The sequence below is a fragment of the Manis javanica genome, chromosome 15 (assembly GCF_040802235.1).
Source record: "Manis javanica isolate MJ-LG chromosome 15, MJ_LKY, whole genome shotgun sequence".
Taxonomy (NCBI): domain Eukaryota; kingdom Metazoa; phylum Chordata; class Mammalia; order Pholidota; family Manidae; genus Manis; species Manis javanica.
In genome coordinates, this window is record NC_133170.1 from 15,426,752 (window position 1) to 15,447,529 (window position 20,778).

Here is a 20,778-nt window from a genome sequence, read left to right on the forward strand (position 1 = left end):
TTTTGACTTTATATTGACTGCTAGGCAGTCACAAAAACATAGCAGGAAAAATTTAATTGTGGCTCATTGCATTTTTACAAGATGGCACACTTTTTCTGAAAGTGGGGATGGGAGTAATGTATCCCAACTACATTCTAGATTGGAAAATAAAATCTCATATATAGAATACAAATGCATAATTTATGTTACAACTATATATGTCTTCTCTGTAAAAAAACTACTTGACATTTACATCTTTACAAGGAGGCATAATTTAAATGGCAGATAATTCTGAATGGATCTAGAAATGTGGGGATCAGGAGGTTAAAAATACAAGCACTCCAAATATACAATAATAAATCCTGGATTTACACATTTCATTCCAAGACATTATTTTCACATACCTCATGCAAATGAATCTGTGACTATTTAAGGGTATGTATAGTGATTTGTAAACCACAAAATTTTCATAGAAATGAATATCACATGAAAAATGAATTTAGTGGCAAAGGTTGAAATACTTGTGCATTATTTTAAAATAACAATCACTGAATATGGCCAGAGAAGTGTCAATTCCAAATTAAAGCACCAAGGTCCAAGAAAAAAATTTATACTCCTATCTGGGAGAAAAAGAAAAGGCTGTGAAATGTTTTAAAATGCTTAAATCCATGATAAAAAAATGTAAGACAATGCCAAGATCAAATTTTCTCATTTGTAAGATTAAAGATGCAAAGACTTTAGCTACCAAATGTCCAAACATACGTGGCTTAATATTTAAAGTTAAATGTGAAACAGCTTTACTCAACCATGTAAGTATAATCTGAATATAACTAGTGGACAGTGCTACATCTAGATTAAAATATCAACTCGATTCTATATCCCAAGATTAACAGGTAAAAGACTAGTATTTTAAAAGCTTAGTAATGGAAATTTAGGATATTGCTCTACTATTTTTATTTAGGGTATCTTATTACATATTCACTTTCGTACTAGTTGGCATATTATAAAAAGGAAAACTATGTACTGTATAGTTTATCATTAGAGTGATATATCCTTCAAGCCATATAAATATACTGCACATATAAATTAATTTTTGTTGTACCCTATATTTTTGGTACCATTTAAAATTTTATTTACACCTTTCATGAAGTCACTTAATAAAGATTTAAATTAGATAAGTAACAAAAATCCTAAAATAACAAACTTTCCACTATACATAGCTTTTACCTGTCAGAAGACCACAAGGAAACAAGATTGTTCTTTAAATATTTATCTTTTAAGGATGGCCTGTTTCTGTAATGAATTACAGAAGCTTTTCTCAAGAAAAGATGGATATAATTTATTATGAGACTGACACGCTACCTACTGCGCTAACGAGGCACCTTGATATAATTTATTACGGAACAATTTTTAATCGAGAATTGAAGACATATTCTACTTAGTCCTTAATATGAAAATCCTACTAGTAAGAAACATGTCATTTTGTGACTATTCTGATTAACTCAAGTTCTGCATAAAATGATGTTTAATGGAAGTATTTTTTATTTTTCAAATTCAACTTAGCAAGAAAAATTTCTGGGTTTGAATACTTTTCTTGGCAGTACCTCAGCAACTAGCAAAGGAAATGAAAATAGGTTATGTAGTAATTACACAGGCTTGAGCCGCGCTCAGGCTTCAATTCGAGAAGTGTTAGGCTGACTTTACTGACTGTATAGGATATATGTGTTATATTTTATTTAGAAAGTCAGAACTTTCTCATAAAGAGATTTTTAATAATCTTTGAAAAACTGGCTTGGCATTATATTAAAGTATAATTACTTCTGTTAATTAAAATCCAGCTTTCTACAGTATCCCTTTCAAGTATTTGAAAATTGTATTTATAATGATTTTAAAGTATATGAATATATATACAAACCACAAAAAGGATTTTCAAGGAAATACTTGATAAAATTAGACATTATATCCTATGAGGGCTCAAAAATGCTCATAGGGCTGTAGGCTTTGTCAATATTAGTCTGTATTTTTTAAAACAATCATTTACCAGGTGATTAATTTCACTGACACTATGTTGTAAAAACCCTGGTACAAAAACTGTAATTGTAAAAGGTGGTAGAATGATTTATAAATGCAGAGGCATTTTTCAATATGATGCGCAGTTATTCAGTATTTGTTTTGATTCAGTTTTTGGTTCTTTTTTTATTACTTATTTCAAGAAAATAACTGCCTAGGTAATTTCTCAGGTGTCCTCTTTCTTCTTAGAAAATGCAAACTTTATTAAAGGCCTTCCTGAGGGAAAATGTGGATGGCTCTGATGCAAAATAACAAGTCATAAAATATTTTATTGCCACGCCATTTTCAGTTAAATTTCAGGAACCTGGTTAACACAGCATTGTAATGCAACATCAGGAAAGTAAACCATAACACTGTACAATATAAACTTTCCAAAGATTTTTAAAATGATAATTATTTATGATCTTTCTGATAATTATGTTACCATACTGTATCATGTTATAATGGAAACCCAGAGAAGAAATAAGATTTAACTTCAGTTTATGCAAATTAATAAGAGTTTAAGAAATGTGTCTGAATGTCACTTTTCTCCACTAATGATGTCCTGCAATAATTGTGTGCTTTTCTAGTGGATCATTAAAAAAAGGAATGTCTGAAGACTCTAGATTTGAGAGTGCTGACAGTCAACAATGATTACATGGCAGCTGAGAGCGGGCATTCAGATCTTCCTGTTCTGTACAATTTGTTTTTCCCTTCAAGTATTAGTAAGAAGACATATATTTATATATCTATTGCTTTCAGTATGCAAGGTCAGTGATATATACCAATCTGAGATAGCACCACATTTGAAAACTCCAACCAGAACTTTTCATGCAACTGAGTAATTTCAACCAGCAATGACTTCTGCATCAACCCTGATTACTGATCAACATAAAAAAAGAAAAAAAACAAGCCAAGCCAAACGGATAACCCGGGCTATTATCCCTTTTATTAAAAATATACAAAACATGACAATTGAAAACATAACCTAATCAGAACAAAATGCCTCTGAACTTATCAATTTAACAATACATAAAATGACTAACAGCTTCAGACACTGAAATAAAAACCGGTGCTAAGGTTTCTCAGAAGGGCATTTTGGAACGGAGTGTCGAGGCTCTGTAATCTGATGACTTTCAAAGATTTCCGTTTCTTTTGAAAAGTAAAGCTGTTCAACTTTAAATATTTAATACTCTGTTCATCTCTATTGCAAATTAAAAGCTATGCTCAATCACATAACAAACTTTAAATATTTTGAAAACTGTTTTCTGAAATAGGAGTCACACTCCCACCCACTGTATCCACCTCCCAGTTCCCAGGTTCAGGACGCAGGCTCAAAGGTGACAAGGGGAAACCACAGGCCCCAAAGCCAGTGTGAGCTCAAGGTGCATCTTTTCACCAGGTGCTTTTACATATTTTCATCAAAATGCATTCATTTTTCATGTTAGTTAATTTTTGCCTTCTGTATGATTTTTAACATATTATAACAGATCATACATAGGACACAGTAATTTGAAGATGTTGAAGTGGAAGACGCTGATGTTGCAAAACACACAGCTAAGAACACATTTAGACCATGAAATACAAAAAAAATTGGATAGAATGTATAAAATGACTTCTTTTGCAGATCTGCAGATTGCCAAGGTCCTATGTTAAAGCCAGCCAACTCCAAGGCACACATTTTGAGTTAGAGAAAAGAATGGGGTAAGATATGACTATCTTCATGACTGCAGAAGAATGATAAAAATCAGGGAAAGACTCCCAGTGGTAAGAAATGGCTACCCTTAGGTTTTACCAGAGCACGGCATGGAAACTAGATTTAACTAAGTCCCATGCAAATATAATCTATACCTAAAATATTGAGGGTAGAGGTTGGGGCTGCCCCTGAAAGGAAAAAAAAATTAAATTGTCCCCCAGAATCAGTTACAATGCTTTTAGAGTTAATAACAATTAATGTCAATCTGGTAAAAATTTTACAAATGTACTGCAGACCTCCAAGTACATATCAACCAGATACTCTGCACAAAAACTTCAGGAAAATGGCACACTTAATATTCAACGGCAGCATGTTCAGCAAAGCCATGCTAAGGACACTGCAGCATCTTGAAAAGCGTGTATGAAGTGCATTTTTCCAAAGGAGACATAAACAAAAAATGAAATAAGAGAAACACTAATGTCATGAGGAACTCTGAGGATAAACCAAAAAGGGTCACTGGGGGATTTTGCAGATGGCAAAGCAGCATCATTCACTGTCCAAGACCTTACTTGCTGGTACAGTTGGGGTCTTAGCGCCGAGTTCTCAATCATTGTGTGAACCATGCTGATAATAGGTTCATTTTCTTTCATCTATTTCAAATCAGGAGGAGCATACAGCAAACATCAGTTTACAGCATAGCTAGATTTGAAAGACGACACTGTAAATATAGCCTCTACTTCATAGTGCAGTTGTCTACATTTTACCCCAAGGTTGCACAGATTTAATTTGTATAAACCATTTCATCCAAGTACCACAAGCTGCAATACTTGCCTTAAAATACATTACAATACCTTAAAATACTTTCAAGGTTATAAAAAAGCTTACTAATTGCATTATTGCGGCAACTGGGTTTTACTTCATAACTATAATCAATAGTCAATTAATGAATATTCCTATGAATACTAGACTAGATGGTAAAGTATCATGATTTGAAGTATAAACCAAGGTGTGAAAACCTATGAACTTAAAAGGAAAAAAAATGGCATTATTTGATTACTCAGTAAAAAGCTTAGAATATTTAGTTCTTCATAAGGGTAATCAGAAAAATATTGAGTTCTCTACAAGCATTAAAATTCTGTAATAGTGTATCTTGTCACTTAGATAATCACACATTTTATTAAAGTTGTCTTGATAGAAATTTGTATACTCTATTTTTGATTTTCTCATCGTGTAACAACGTATGTAGAATTATTCAAGGACGTGCAAACTAAGATTTAATTAGGAAAGACTCAGTGTGTCTCCCCAGCTCCAACCATGTTTCACATTTCCAGCTATGTTGTACCTAATTACTGCCTTTATAAAAACATCTGTTTTAGCAGGCTCTGGACTCAGGTGTGATAGTATTTAAAAGACAATCAGCATTATATACAGAGGGAAAAAGGTCAACAAAGTCTGTACTGTTTGTAAGCAGACAAATTGGTTTATAATTACGATGTGTGACATTTAGTTTACACAATTTTCATCCTCCAACATACTATAGAAAACAAGCATTTCTATCATGGTTAAATGCTATTTGTTGATTTAGCTAAATCTACAGCAAAAGTTTACTAATCTTAAGATTAATAATCACATAACATATAAAAATAAATCTTGAAAACTGTGTATCTAAACAATTTTATTTTCAGCCCAATTACCAATGTTTCATGTCAATAAAATCTTTTTAGTTGTCAAACTTCGAACTTTTGGTAACTGGTTTAATCACTTAGAAAAATTTGAGATAGTTTATTTTTAAATGTACCCATCTACACATTAGTTAAACTTGTTTTTCTCCCCCAATGTTATCTACTAAGGGACCAAGGCTTTTATAGGTGACTTCTCATACACACAGTAAACAAGTGTGTGACTATACAATTCACAATTAATTTTTTAACAGTGTTGGAAAGTAACTTAAAATAGATTAACTACAGATAAAAATTTTTCTTCAGGAGAAAAAAAATACTTTTATTACAAATATGTAAGACCTCTTTATATTTTAAAGTGCCATGTTTTACTGGAATGCTAGTTACTTATCTTAATCAAATGTTGATGCTGGAATAAAGCTTTTTGTTTTGGCTTAATCATTTGACTGCACTGATATACATTTCATATAGTAAAAGCAGTGTAAATGTGTACTGATTTTTAGTGTTATTTAATTTTAATTCTAAAAGTGGTCTCATCTATACTTGCTATTTTTCAAAACCATGTCATGGAAATTAGAATAATACCTGACTCAAAGATTATTGGGCATGGTGGGGTGGTGTCAGGAGCATCTGTGGTTAAGAAATAGTGGAGATGAGACAGTATCCAAATGTAAGGGGGTACTCAAGGTCAAACTGAAAGTGCCCACTGAGTCTTGGAAACCTGGCACTATAGCTGGGCCTCTGTGCCAAATGGTGAGGTCTGCCAATATTGCTCAAACCATAGGCACAGCCTGAATATGGTACAGATTAATGACTACTGTTCATACTCTAGGCCTGATTAATTTATTTAAAAATGTATTTAAAAAGGGAGAAGGGGCAAATGGTTTCTGCAGAAGGGTAAAGAAGCCTGACTTATTTAGTGGACTACTTTGAGAGGGTAAATATATATGTGTGTGTGTGTGTGTATATATATATATATATATATATATATATATATATATAGGAAGCCATATATGTGATTTTAAAAATGCCTGTTTAATTTACATGCTCCAAATTATTAAATATTAATCTTTGCAAGAAGAAACTGAATTAGGAATAGAAAAATTAAAGCAAAAATAATATTTAAAGTATACAAACTACAGAGTGTTTCAGAGATCACTTCCAGAACTGTCAGCTTTCATTGGGAAAAATTTCAAACATGCATAATCAAATTCTAGAACATTAGGATTAGAAGGCGTCTCTGGAAGCTCAACAACTTAGTATGACAATGGAGGAAAAAATGTGAGTGGAATTATTTTGAATTGTGTGACTATGGATTTTTTTCCCCCTTTATCTGTACTTCTCTACATTTTCCAAATTTTCTCCAGAGTAGGTAGTGTGTTCCTAATAATAATAATAATAAATTACTAAAGAGTCAAGGATAGAACTATGTAAACATGAAATAAACTAAATTAATGGAACAACCATATCCTCTGGCAAATGGTGACACAAAGAGACTAAGGAAAAATTTTCAGCACCAAGTACTCCTATCATATTCAAGGCTGGGAGTTAAGGTGCAGGAAGCCCAGGGGAGTCCTCTGGTGCAGGGAGCTCTGAACTACAGAACTGTTCACACGGCCCCTACTCTTACTCTGTCTTAGGAATCTGTATCCTCATCAGAAACTTACTGGAAGAAAATGCTAATTAAAAAACATAAGCAACCTAATGCATTTGTGAATACAGAGGATTATCTGTAATACCTTTTTTATTATTGGTTTCTTCAGAAACCAAAGTTCAAGCTTATTTATTAGACCAGTGGTTCTTAACCCACATCAGAATCACTTGAGGAGCTTGGAAATAGACACCCTGACTCCCAGATAATTCTAATATGCAACTTGAGAATTTTTGATGTAGATAGTATCATTAAAACATCAAGGTGACAGGCTGTTTTGAAGATTCCTTTGGTAGAAATGACTATGATGTTCCCAAGGTTTTGAAGTAAGTCAAATATTATTTAGTAAGTGTTCTTCAGTTCACATACTCCTTGGGATCCCGCTACTACTAATCCCATAATTACACAAGTAGGAGAGATGGGATAAGACTCTCTGTAAAGACAGAAGCAGTGGGACCATTTCAGAATCCCCTTGGGCACCACACCTACCAAAGGGCTTCTAGGATGACTGGGTAGTGGGCTATCAAGGATGATCTGTGCAGGTAATGTCTTCCTATGTGGTGATTCTCCCTTGCATATGGCATGCAACAGCTGAAGCCACATAAGCACTATTCTCAGGATCCCATATGATGGAAGATTGGTCCCTATTAAACAATTTCAATGATCTGATCCAAACTTCACTCTTCAGATTTGCTGATTTGGAAACACTAGATGTGCTTTATCTCCAGATATATACTAGAAATACGCTAGTGATTCCTTTCACTAAATCACCTCTGAAATAGTCTATATTTTAATTCTTAGAAACAGACTTGTTTCTGTAACTTACACAGAAACAACACATTCTATCTGGCTTTTGCTACATAAACTTTGTAGCAGCTTCAGATTGAAGCAGTGAGGTATGACTCCCCTCTATTAAACCCCACCCAAAACCCCAAAACAACCAATATAACACTCCATGAGCACCTGGGAATTTCCAACAGTTCCCTTCTGGTTTGAATACTGAGCCTCAGACAGCGTTATGACAGTGGTGTGAACAGCCGACATATTTTAAGGAAATCAGAGCAAGAGAAAGACTAATTAGTACGTAGAGGACGTTTCTAATAATTTCCTTGAAAATGAGTTAAATGCTCTGCTTCCTGCTTTAATTCCTTCTCTGAAGTAACAGGTAATAGAGGCTTAGGTTTCAGTTAATTGCTAAATTATAAAGCCATTATAAAAGGCCCATTATTCTGTAATAGTAAAAATGAAAATATATGATTCAGGCATCACACTGTTTTCACAACCAACTTCAGCAATAAATTAAGACAATGTAAGTGGAAACACACATAGGTCATGCTAATGTATATTTGTTTACAACACACACACACATATCTTCACTGGAAATTTTTATGTTCAAATGTTTAGAAAAACTACCTGAAAGTTTGATGCTTAATTCTAGCCCCTTTCTCAGTCCTGAGGTATGTTGGGCTAATATGAACACAGAGAATCCTTTGATGTTACTTTCAGAAGTATCTTGATTAAAAAACCCATCACCAAAACACTTAACATGATTCTATGTAACTATGTCATACTTGCTAGAATACTGAGTTGGGGCGGAAGACACCTGTGGGCTGGGAAGACACCGAGTGTGTGGAGATAGGGACCACCTCAGTCCTCAGCGGGCTGCATCCCGACAGCACCGCCTCCCCGTTTCTTTCAGGGTCCTGTTCATATACCCATCACTTCCTATGAGCCGTATGTGAAAAAGGTTAGAAAGCACTAAGATAGAGCTTCTAGTTCAGGAAAAATACATTTTTCTTCTTTCTTTGGTGTTCCTTGTATTTATCTCAATAGTTCTCAAACCTGACTGGAAAAAAAAAAATCACCTAAGGAGATTTTAAAACATATGCAGGGCTGGGCTTGGCCACTCTGACTGGGGACCCGAGGGCAGAGGGCCATGAGTATTGTACTTTTCTTTCTGTCTTTCTCAAGATCCACTGGTTGTTCCGACAGGAAACCAGGCCTAAGAACCACAGGCCTGTTCTGGCACTAATTCAAGTAACTGAGGACTCATTCAGCTGTCACCAATAAGGAATTTTTCAAAGTCCTAATGGTTCAGTATTAGGTGTTGGGCAAACCATCAAAAGATGAAAAATTCCGAACTTATTATTTAAACCCCAGTTATTCTCTTGTCTTTGTACAAGATACAGCATTAAGAGACTTAACTCCCCTTAAAGGTCAACTGAATCTCCTTATTAATAGTATCAGTGGACTCAGCAGATCCTGGGGATCTGGGGTGATAGTCAGGAATCCAATTTCCAATTGCCAGTTGTTGTAATTAGCAGTTTCAAGTGGAAACATCAGTTTCAAAGTCTTCTATCTGTATAGTAATTACAGCAGGTACCAATGCAGAAGGAACAGCATTTTCTAACTCAGGAGATGAACACTCCTAAATAATTCTCGGGGGAAGGGGCAGGAATGAAAAAGATTACAGGGAGCAGACCCAAGTCGGTCATTGATGTAATTTATTCCTGGAAAAGATTAATTCTCCATCCTCCTTTAAGTATAAAGTGATTAAGCAGTGGCTTAACTGCTCTTCATAGTTTATACGATAAGCCATTTAGAATAGCAGTCCACAGAACTTTCTGTGATGATGGAAATGTTCTATATTGGTGTAGTCCAATATTGTAGCCATTAGCCATACGTGCCTCCTTAGCCCTTGAAACATGGCTAGTGTTGACTGAGGAAATGAATTTTACTTTTTTAATACTGTGACTAACTTAAATGTAAATTTACATAGTCATGTATGGCTAGTGGCTGTAATATTAGATAGCAGGTCTAGACATTCAGTAAAGTATAATTTTCCCCTTGATCTGGATCTTATTTCCAGAAGGGGAATGTATTTGCTCAAGCTGTCTTGTAACCCAGTTTCCTAGAGTCAGAATGCTGTACTGACAGCTTCTTCCATTGTTTGAGCAAGCAGTGTGGGTGTGATTTCTCTGTACCCTAAAGAGCTTTTGTTTTTCACTGATCATCAATGAGAATACCCATTTCTGTGCTGTCATTTTCCATTTAAGTAGAAAATGGACTCTTCTCGAGTTCTTAATGACGTCTTAGGAAAAGAATTTTTCAGCTGGGAACCTGTCTTAACAATAGCAAAAAACCCAGATAGCCAAATCACTTTAGAAGCCAGTTCTCAAGAATGTCCTCCTGCGTCTAGATCAATAAACTCTTAGGATGTGTGGCAAAACTAAAAAGCTGAGAATTGGACATGCCTAGGGTGAAGCTCTGTGGAACGCAGGGGTCTTTACAAACAGGTCATTTAGATAATGACATGTAAATGCCGTCCACTCTCACTCCAGGCACATCTGAAAGTCCAAGAACCTGAGATTGAAGGGTATGACTACCTATTGAAACTACTCATTGTTTAACAGGGAGCAGGGAAATTTGAAGTGACTTTTTAAACAGAAGAATGTAAATAAGTCTCTTCTAACTGATGGGGCAAAGTACTGAGGTTTTTGACTTTGAAAATTTTAAAGCAATCTAAATAAACAGTCTATGTTGTATATGTTTTCTAAAAATAAAATTTTGAAAAAATTTTACTATTCTTATTTCAGAAGAATCGGGGTATGTTAAACAATGCAGCTAGACTATATAATATTTCCTCTTCCTTCAAGGGAGAAAGATCAAAAAACGGAACAACAAATTGGGACACTGACGTAGAAGTCCACCGTTTATCTTAGAAGAAAAAAAGGAAGCATTTCTAAATTGGCTTCAGGAATAGGGATAAAGCCCATTATTGAAAACATTAAGTACCTGGACCCAACAGAATGAAATCTCTCTATTCACAATGTCACTTAAACTGCTGAATTTTTAAAGCCACCGTTTTGAGATATATACCCACGGTATACTCTGAAAGAAACTAATGTCTATCCAAATAATTTACTTACAGTGAGTTTCATCCTTTTTAAGTTTTTTTTTTTTTTAACTAAAATCCTTTTGGCTACAGCATACATTTTACAGATCTGGTTTTTACTTCAGTAGCTTAATCTACTTTCCTTGTTTAATGACTCTTAAAAGTAATATATTATCTGATGCTACTGTCTTTAGTTCTGGCTTCTGCAGGCAACCAGAAATATTAAGAGAACTCAAAATCCCTTTTGTAAGAATGCTTTCTTGTTTGAAATGGTCATATATTTTTCTCTTTGTATGTATTTTAATGATTACCATTTAAAAGGGACAAAGCATTCCAAGAGTGAGAATCTTACATCTGTCAGTAAAAAAGTTACTTGTTCTGGCCATGGGTAAATCTACTCTACAATATATTTGAGCTTTAAATAAAAATTAAAATACTGTCTAAGTACAAGGATCTGGGTTTTATAAATAGCAACTGCATTCTTACTGAGTTACTACTGGAATGACTAGTGGAATTTCTACCATTAATTCAAAGACTTATCAGCTTATGTTTTAGCTACATAATCACACCCTCAGGTCAATCCTAGAAATGTTTCTGGCATTTATGCTCAACTCTATTTCCTTCCTGGGCTTTGAAAGTAATTTAAGAATTGTACTTTGTAAGCACTTAACATCCTGCCTTACATTAAAACTATAAATCTTTGCTGAATGAGTTTTCTAGAAAAAAAATATAAAAATAAAACAGAAGCAAAAGCCACATTAGACTATAAAAATATCTGCTTTTGTTAAGTAGGAAATAAAGCTACATATAGATGATGCATTTAGGAGAGGTAGCAGAGGTTTTTTTCTTCCATTTTGCTATCTTGACAGGAGAAAAACCAGTATGTAAATAGGAGCTTCTCAGATAACAGAGAACGAGACACAGAACTAATAAAGACAGTCCCATTAATTTTGAAGGACGTCAAAATAGATAGATAAAAAAAAAAAGAAAATTCATTAATACAAGGTATTCATCCTAGCTTAGTGATTTTGGGCAAGTCATTCAACCTGCCTGAATGGGGATAACTGGCCTGCATGTTGCAGTGGCCAATTGAAGTAATGCAAATGACAGTGCTTTGGAAACAGTAAATTGTGACAGACTGTTAGGAAGGATGAGTACTGGACAGGTATGTAGTGGAGAGAATGGGAGTGCTTTTGAGATAGTATTTGACAAACTGAGTCTTGGGCTATAGGAAAGGGCTTATAGGGAAGGAAGTGTTTTACAGGTTGCTCTAGTGCTGGAGTGAGGCTTTCAATGACACAGCAAAACCCCCCCACCAAAAAACAGGGAGTCCGTGAAATTTCCTGAGTTAGCTTAAGGACATAGTGTGAAAGGTACTTTTAGTACTTCCCAAATTAGGTGACTAAATGGTAATGAGCTTAATGCACTTAAGGTGTTATGGTGGCCTCTACTAACTGTAATAAACACCACGTAGATAATACATACTCAGCTAAAACAATCTGTTCAGATAGTTCTACAGAATCTCCTAATTTCCTCATTTCCTGTAAAGCTTTTTAAATATACTTTTACTTTAGTTCCAAGGTATTTTCAGCTTTAATATGTGTTGGTGTCATACAGAGGAAATAATTAGGAGGAACTACAACTCAAGGATCCTGTCTTGTTTAATTCTGCTTTTTTAATACATTTGTAGAATCTCTAGGCTAAGAGTGGTAGAAAAGCAGGCAGTATACCAAGGATTGTCACCTCTTGAGTCCATTCAGATCATCTGTCATTTGTTTTTCTTTTCATCCACCAGGCAATCGGAATGTGAAGGACCGGTACCAGGCGGTCCTGGCCAGAGCTGGACCAGGGCCCTGGGCTCATTTTCCTCTCTCCCCTTGGTCTAAGCCAACAGCTAAGGGAAGGGTCCTGATCCTCTCCAACAGTGAGCTCTTCCCCAAGGACGATGTGCTCATTAAGCGCTTGTGACATCAGTGAGGTTAAAGGTGGAGAGTAATCTGAACCATTTTTACTCTCAGTTTTTGGGTTAGGGAATTGAGGGATAAGATGACCACCTCAATTTTGGACATGTCGGGGATGTACTGAAGGTAGAACTTCCAAATGGAGACACTACAAGCAACCAGAAACACGTAACTCAAAATGCAGAGAGGCATTTTAGACACTTTTTGTGCACTTCTTTACATCCTATTAGCCTATCTTTGTTTCAACTCTTGCTGAGTGAACCCCCCATGTGTGGGAACCCACTGGGCGCCCTTGTGTGCATGACTGAGATGTGCTGGAGTTAGTCTCAAGGGGCAACCCTTGGGCATGGAGGGCGGGAGCCGTCCAAATGCTTCCCTCTGCTGTTGTTCAGTTGGTAATTCTGTCATGTTTCATTTGTTTACAAATGTCAGTGACATGAGGCTCAGCTGATAATATCCCTCCTTCCTTGCTCACTCTCTTTACTCCTGTGCCTTGCATCACTTTCCAAAGTAAACTTCCTGCAAACAAGTCCACATCCAGGAAGCCCACATCACAAGCTTTGCTTTCTGGGAGAGATGCAGGGGCTAGAGACAAAGAGAAAGATACAACCCATAGAACTGAGAGAACATCAAGAAACAGGGAGCTTCTCCAGGTAAGGTTGAGAAGGGTGAAAATAGCAAAAAGGTACAGTTTAGTTCCTGGTGAGATAGAGGAGAACATAACAATAATGTGGAGAGGCCAGGAGATCAGAGTACTGAGACTCATACACAAAGTCTTGCCACATGTTAATTCTAAGCTATCCACTGTCAATTTACTTAGTCTTCTTAGAGTTCTGCAAATACGATGTCCTGTCCTGCTTAAGTATTTCCTGGTGTCATCCTGCTCTTCTCACTACTTCTATGATCATATATGCAGAGGAAGGGGGAGACAGGAAAATAGAAAAGAAGGGATGGGGTGTGAGGGAGGGAAGAGATAGGACTGCTCTTAATTGCAAGAAAATACTGATGATATTCTATTCCATGTAACTAGTTTGAGTTAGTGAGTGTTAAACAACATATTTTCTATTTTCCAGTTTCTTTAGTTTGCTTTTTCTAAATGCCTTTTCTATATTCCCTAGAAACATTATTTCTTAATCTCTCCATCATTCCTAAAAATAGAATCTCCAGGAACCCTTGAAATATGAGAGAAAAAGGGATCTTGCTAAATAGCTCAACAGAATGTGAAGTTGCTGAGTTGATATGAACAATGAAAGCCATCAAGAATCTTTTCAATCATAGAATTTCTTTCCTTGTAGGGAAGAACACAAAACAACAAAATACAAAAAAAACTACTACTGGATTTTTACCTTGAATGGTTTCAGTACCAATCACATACACACCATTAATTGTTTCTTTTTGCATTTCACTTGGCAGAAGTATGTTTAAAAATGGTCAGAGTTCCTGTCTGCATAGTTTCTTTCATTGTGGTTTCTTAAAAGGATATATAGAAAGAGTATGTCTGAGGAATGTCCACATGTGTTAGTGGACTTTTCTTCCAAAAATCACTAAAAGTTTTAGTACACAATTCATAAAGTATTAACATGCATAAAAAGAATTACATCATAAAATATGAATGCTATTGTAAAACATTTTCAAATTAGAAAGTTACAGCTTACTCTTCAAGATGTTTTAGAAGTATTAAGAATGATTTTCTTCTCCTCCCCACAAGCATTTGGCAATGCCTTTCAAAAAATGTACTGATAACAAAACAGAGGATTTAGCTGTTGACTTTTGCAAACATTGAACATTTTCATGGCACACAAGTATGCCTGAACTGTATTTTTGCTTTATTGTACCATGGCAAACTGGTTGGTCATGAGAAACTTCCAGTTTTTCCATGAGAATATGAGGATAAGGTCATTTAGCCATCTGGCATTAAAGGCTGTTATTTTATGCAGTATTTAGAGATGACTTAAGTGTATTCTAGCTGGTGAAAGATGGCTCCAGCTGGGTAGAGGCAAATGTTTCATTAATTGTAGCAGCAAAGGCATATTCTTTCCCCAAAGAGCTTTGGAGTCCATAGGGAACAGGAACTCCCTAACATAAGGGTGGCTGACTGAGGTATGTTCCTTCCCTTCCTGTTGTCATGCAGATGTTTTGGATGCAATTAACCATAGTGACTCTTGAAGGGAGAGAAGTAAAGGCATAATGTTATAATTTTAAGAACAATTTGTGAAAGTACATTCAATGTTACAATTTTATATTTAAAAGAGGAAAGAAAATACCTGCTGCTGTACCAGTGGAAGTGAAACTCATGTCTGAAGAAGCTGAGCTCCATTTACAGCAGCAGGTATTCTCTAAAAGGGAGGCTGCCTCCTGGAGTGGTATAAGCAGAATGGTAGGGTGCGGACTGAAGAGGGTTGATTGTATGTTCACTTTACTCAAAGAGTTCAGCATGCTTGCAAAGACTTGTGAATCTTTGCTCCAAGTCACTTGATCCTTCTGTCCATCCCACCCTACTTATCTCTATCTCAGTTGCTAGCATCTCATCTGCTACTGTCATTGCCTATGTGGAAAGCTGGCAGGAAGGTTTTAGGAAGGAGAAGGCAACATCATCTAGACTCTCTCGTAACTGCTCTTCAATCACTAAGAGGGAAAGTTAGAAAGAAAAAGTGAGGGAAGAAAGAAATGGAAGGAAAAGTGATGGGAATATGTTCTAATTTCCCCATTCCTACTAACCTTCCCCCTTATGACTCACCACAAAAGCTCCAGCTTTTGTTCCATCTCTTCATACATGGACAAGCTTTACCTAGTTTCTCTCTTTAAGCTTCTGGTCTAGTTTCTAAAACCCCAACTTAGTCCTTTGGCTCAATTCCTTTGCTCAGTCCTGGTCCAGGAGACAGGAGCCAAGTCTAGACCCTGGGGAAATCCTTACTAGGTGACAAGATCAAGAAATTTTAAGCCTCTACTCCCATTATTAGACCTGCTAAAGAGGACACAAGTTCCTAAGAACCAGGGAGGGCACTCTGAACACATTTTCTGAGAGAGATGTTTTCCTTAATATAGTTTTGGTGTATGATACTGTTAATCAAGTTTTTAGGTATATTACTAAGCTAAATACAGCATTCATTGGCCTTATTTGGGAATCTACCAGGGGTGGTATTAAAAATACTTAATAACCGAGAGAGAACCAAGATGGCGGTGTGAGTAGAGCAGCAGAAATCTCCTCCCAAAACCACATACATTTCTGAAAATACAAATACAACTCTCCTTAAAAGAGATACCAGAAGACACAGGACAGCAGCCAGACTACATCCACACCTGCGAGAACCCAGCTCCTTGCGAAGGGGGTAAGATACAAGCTGCGGCCGGCGGGACCCAAACGCCCCTCACCCCAGCTCCTGGCGGGAGGAGAGGAGTCAGAGTGGAAGGGAGAAGGAGCCCAGGGATGCTAAACACCCAACCCTAGACATCCGCACCGTAGTGCAGACACACAGTGCGTGCATGGGGTGCTGGAAACTAGGGAAACAGGACAGTAAGACCTGTGAGCGGGTCCCCGCAGCCGGCACACCTGGGACAAAGAAAAGCGAGTGCTTTTTGAAAGTCTTAAAGGGACAGGGACCCCACAGCTGGATGGAAGTGCCCCGGGCCACCTACCCCAGCAGCAGGGAATCCTGGGGAACTCTGGGCACCCAAACCCCTGCAGCACAGCTCGGAGGCCCCTCACTGTGATAAACAGCCTCCCGCCTGTTCCCCCTCGAACGCGGCTCAGCCATATTGGAGAAGCAGCCTGAGGCAGGCCACGCCCACAGCAACTGCAGAGCTAAATAAACTCTATAGCGGCTGGGCAAGATCAGAAGCCCCGTCTGCATGCAGCTGCCCAGCACAAGCCACTAGAGGCTGCTGTACTCCCAGGAGAGGAAGGCCACAAACTGGCAAGAAGGAACTTTCTCTTACCCAACACACGCGCCAGCTCCCCACAAATATATCTATCACGATGAAAAGGCAGAAGAAATTGATACAGACCAAGATCACAGAGGCAAACCCTGAGAAGGACATAAACCTAACCAGTCTTCCTGAAAAAGAATTAAAAATAAAGCTCATAACCATGCTGATGGAGCTGCAGAGAAATATGCAAGAGCTAAGGGATGAAGTCCAGAGGGAGATTACAGATGTCTGGAGGGAGATCACAGATACCAGGAAGGAGATCACAGAAGTGAAAAGAACAAACTCTGGAAGGATTTATAAGCAGAATGGATAAGATGCAAGAGGCCATTGATGGAATAGAAACTAGAGAACAGGAACGCATAGAAGCTGACGCAGAGAGAGATAAAAGGATCTCTCTTAAGAGAACTGTGTGAACAATCCAAAAGGAACAATATCCGCATTACAGGGGTACCAGAAGAAGAAGAGAGAAAGGGATAGAAAGTGTATTTGAAGAAATAATTGCTGAAAACTTCCCCAAACTGGAGGAGAAAATAATCGATCAGACCATGGAAGTGTACAGAACTCCCAACAGAAAGGACCCAAGAAGGAACAACACCAAGACACATAATAATTAAAATGGCAAAGGTCAAGGACAAGGACAAGGACAGAGTTTTAAAGGCAGCTAGAGAGAGGAAAAAGGTCACCTACAAAGCAAAGGAAAACCCATCAGGCTATCATCAGACTTCTCAACAGAAACCCTACAGGCCAGAAGAGAATGGCATGATATATTTAATGCAATGAAACAGAAGGGCCTTGAACCAAGGATACTGTATCCAGCATGATTATCATTTAAATATGAAGGAGGGATTAAACAATTCCTAGACAAGCAAAAGTTGAGGGAATTTGCCTCCCACAAACCACCTCTACAGGGTATTTTAGAGGGACTGCTCTAGATGGGAGCACTCCTAAGACAAAATAGATGTCACCAGAGAAAAATAAAATCACAGCAAAGAAAGCAGACCAACCAAATACTAACTAAAGGCAAAAAATAAAATCAACTACCCACAAAAGCAGTTAAAGGAAGCACAAAAGAGCACAGAATAAAACAATCAACATATAAAGAACGGAGGAGGAGGAATAAGAAGGGAGAAAAATAAATCATAGAACCTAAAATGGACTAACAGTTACCAAAGGGAAAGGGACTGGGGAGAAAGGGAGGGAAGAGAGGGACAAGGGTGGGGAAAAAGAAAGGGGGCATTATAATTAGCATGTATACTGTGGGGGGGAGCATGGGGAGGGCTGTGCAACACAGAGAAGACAAGTAGTGATTCTACAGCATCTTACTATGCTGATGGGCAGTACTGTAATGGGGTATGTGGTGGGGACTTGGTGAAGGGGGGACCCTAGTAAACATAATATTCTTCATGTAATTGCAGATTAATGACAACAAAATAAATTTAAAAAAAAACTTAATAACCAGTAAGGAAACAGAACAACCAGCATGCCCTTTCTGTATCTTATAGCTGAATATCAGTCGGCTGACTACCACAAGCTTCTATGGAAACCTGTTACTCCAGCTTCAAACAATGATTTCCATTTGGCTCTATGGAAGCATTAGGAATTCCTCATCACCAAATACTTGTTCATCAGGGCCATGAAGTTTTAAAACTAGTGCTCAATCTGCCTTGTCTTGAGAAGAGAAGAAAATATATCAACACATTCTCTTTTCCCTCACTTTCAAAGAACTGCTGCAGGATACTCCAATCTTCAGGGATGGAGATACCACTGTAACTGTGTTATGCTCCCATTTTCTTCCAGCTTCCTGGTAAGCACACAGCTGTTAAAACATTTTACTAATGTGCCCCCCATCCCCTCTGTATTCTGTTAGGCAGAGGAATAAACAAGGAAAAAGTGAATACACATTAAATCCATTCCACAGATGTATTTAAGGATGAAATGTTCAAGTTTCACTTACATTGTAACCACGAGTTTCTCTAATACTCAGTGATGACTAAGTTGCATGAGAAGAAAATGATTTACTGATATATATATAATTTTTTAAGAAGAACCTCCATGATACATTAAGTATCTGGTTAGGGTTCCTGTATGTTCATAGGCTGCATTTTGAGGCTTTGTTACCTTAAAATTCACAAAAATGACAATTATGTCTAGGCTAGTCTTAATAAATGTAGAGTTTGAATAGTCTACTACCTGAACTATAAAAGCATAAAGGAACTTGAATGGTGTACTTCAAAATGAAATAAAGAGTAGAAGGAAATTCTAGTATGTATTGCTTTTGTTACTTTTAAAAACTTTGGTACATGGCTCATCTTCATAATGGTGATTTATTAGAAACTAAATTGTATTGCTTGAGCTATAGGCACCAAGTCAAGACTTTTGGACCGATTGTATGGTATGTAAATCTATAGAACTTCAGATAAGGGGTTTTCATTTTTTATTGGCTGTAAGCAATTAGTAGTATCAGAAATAAAGTTACCTCTGAAGCAACTCTCTGGGGTTTCACTACTCTGTGGTTCTACATTTCATGAATGGTGATAGGAATTAAGCGAATTTAAATCAATTAAAAATTTTCTCTTGATGACTGTGATGTATGACAAGAGGCAGGTGGAAGACTGCGTTTTGTTGCTAGCTTTAGGTTATTCTGATGATTTGAGTAAACAGAATAAGTGCTGAAAGTGAGTATTAATTAGTTAATTAATATATATTCATTTGGTTATGAAATACAGCATAAAATGTGACCAGAGCCTTTCATTTTGACTTTTAGATTCTAAAATCTACTTTCTAACTTGTAGTTATATAAAACTGAATAAATTTATAAACCCAGGCAACCAATAATGATTATTCAAACAACAGACCTGGTAATCTAAAATAGGTTCTTGGCAGTAACAAGATTAAAAGCTGGAAATGTTGGAGCTGACTGAAAAATTTCTTTGAAGCTTAAAATTATCAAAAATTCTTTTCATGTAATTTAATAACCTTATTATTGATATAAAATGTAGGACAGTTAAAAATGATATAATTCATTTATGTTAAATGTTAATTATTTGAAACCACAGAAGTTGTTTATTTAAAGAGAGATTTTCTATAGGAAACCTTACAAATGTATATATTTAGGCATATCTGAGTTTCTGAGCAAAGCCCCCACACCATGCATATTATCTAATTACTATCAGGAAATGATTCAATTTTTCCATGAGGAATAGTCTTATCTCAGGGTAAATCAGCATTCAAATAGCAATCAATTCTATAGTTCTTCTCAGAACAAAATTTAAAAATTGGAATAATATAACTTTATTTCAGGATCCACTGTAAGAAAAGGTGAATTACTGGAAACCTCTGCTGACATGTTAGGAGAATAAAGAGGACCAATAAAAAGTTGCAGGGAAATGATGGAAACATCGAGCCTCAATCAGATCTGGGTCACTTAGATAAAGGGAAGGACATAGCTCAACCTGGGGGGAGGGCATTGAAAAGTACCTTAGCAAATGGTATTTTCAATATATATACACCTTCCCTTGGAGTTTCTAAAGTTCTGTGTCTCTGCAGTTCCAAGTTTTGATTTACTAAGGTGAGTAATAAAATTATAGTAAACACCAAGTTTATTTCTAGAGCTTCTAGAGAACTTCAGATTCACATTCACATCACAGTTCTTAAAACTTAATTTTTGTAATAGCCCATTGTCTTCAGAACTGTCTCTAGCTTTATAGACAAAGGAGCTTTTAAGAAAGCTATTTCCCATGTATCTTAGAAGCTTTCTGACAGTGTGGAATTTTGAGGGAAGACTTATTTTACTATTTTATTGGCTAACATGTCTTTATTAGACTGTTTTCAGAGTATATAATGTGCACCATGGTAAAATTTCAATAGCACCAGTCTCTGGAATAAAGATGGGAATTTGGATTCATGAAATGCTGATTTCTAAAAAGCCTTCCAACAGGCAA

General features: G+C 36.6%; 1 protein-coding gene across 14 annotated transcripts in view; it reads right to left on the reverse strand.

The window, feature by feature from the left end:
* PLEKHA5 (pleckstrin homology domain containing A5) overlaps positions 1-20,778 on the reverse strand; it is a 215,143-nt gene that overhangs the window by 32,724 nt on the left and 161,641 nt on the right. For 7 of the 14 annotated variants that reach the window (XR_012125742.1, XM_073223348.1, XM_037023021.2 and 4 more), the window contains one exon: positions 4,294-4,374. The exons of 6 other annotated variants lie outside the window; for them this stretch is intronic. Coding sequence is in view for 7 of the 8 variants with exons in the window: in XM_073223348.1 (XP_073079449.1) it covers positions 4,294-4,374 (81 nt within the window). In the remaining variant the exon portion in view is untranslated. Of the gene's footprint in view, positions 1-4,293; positions 4,424-20,778 lie in introns of those variants that run through there. One more of the 14 variants, XM_073223358.1, reaches the window with a different exon arrangement.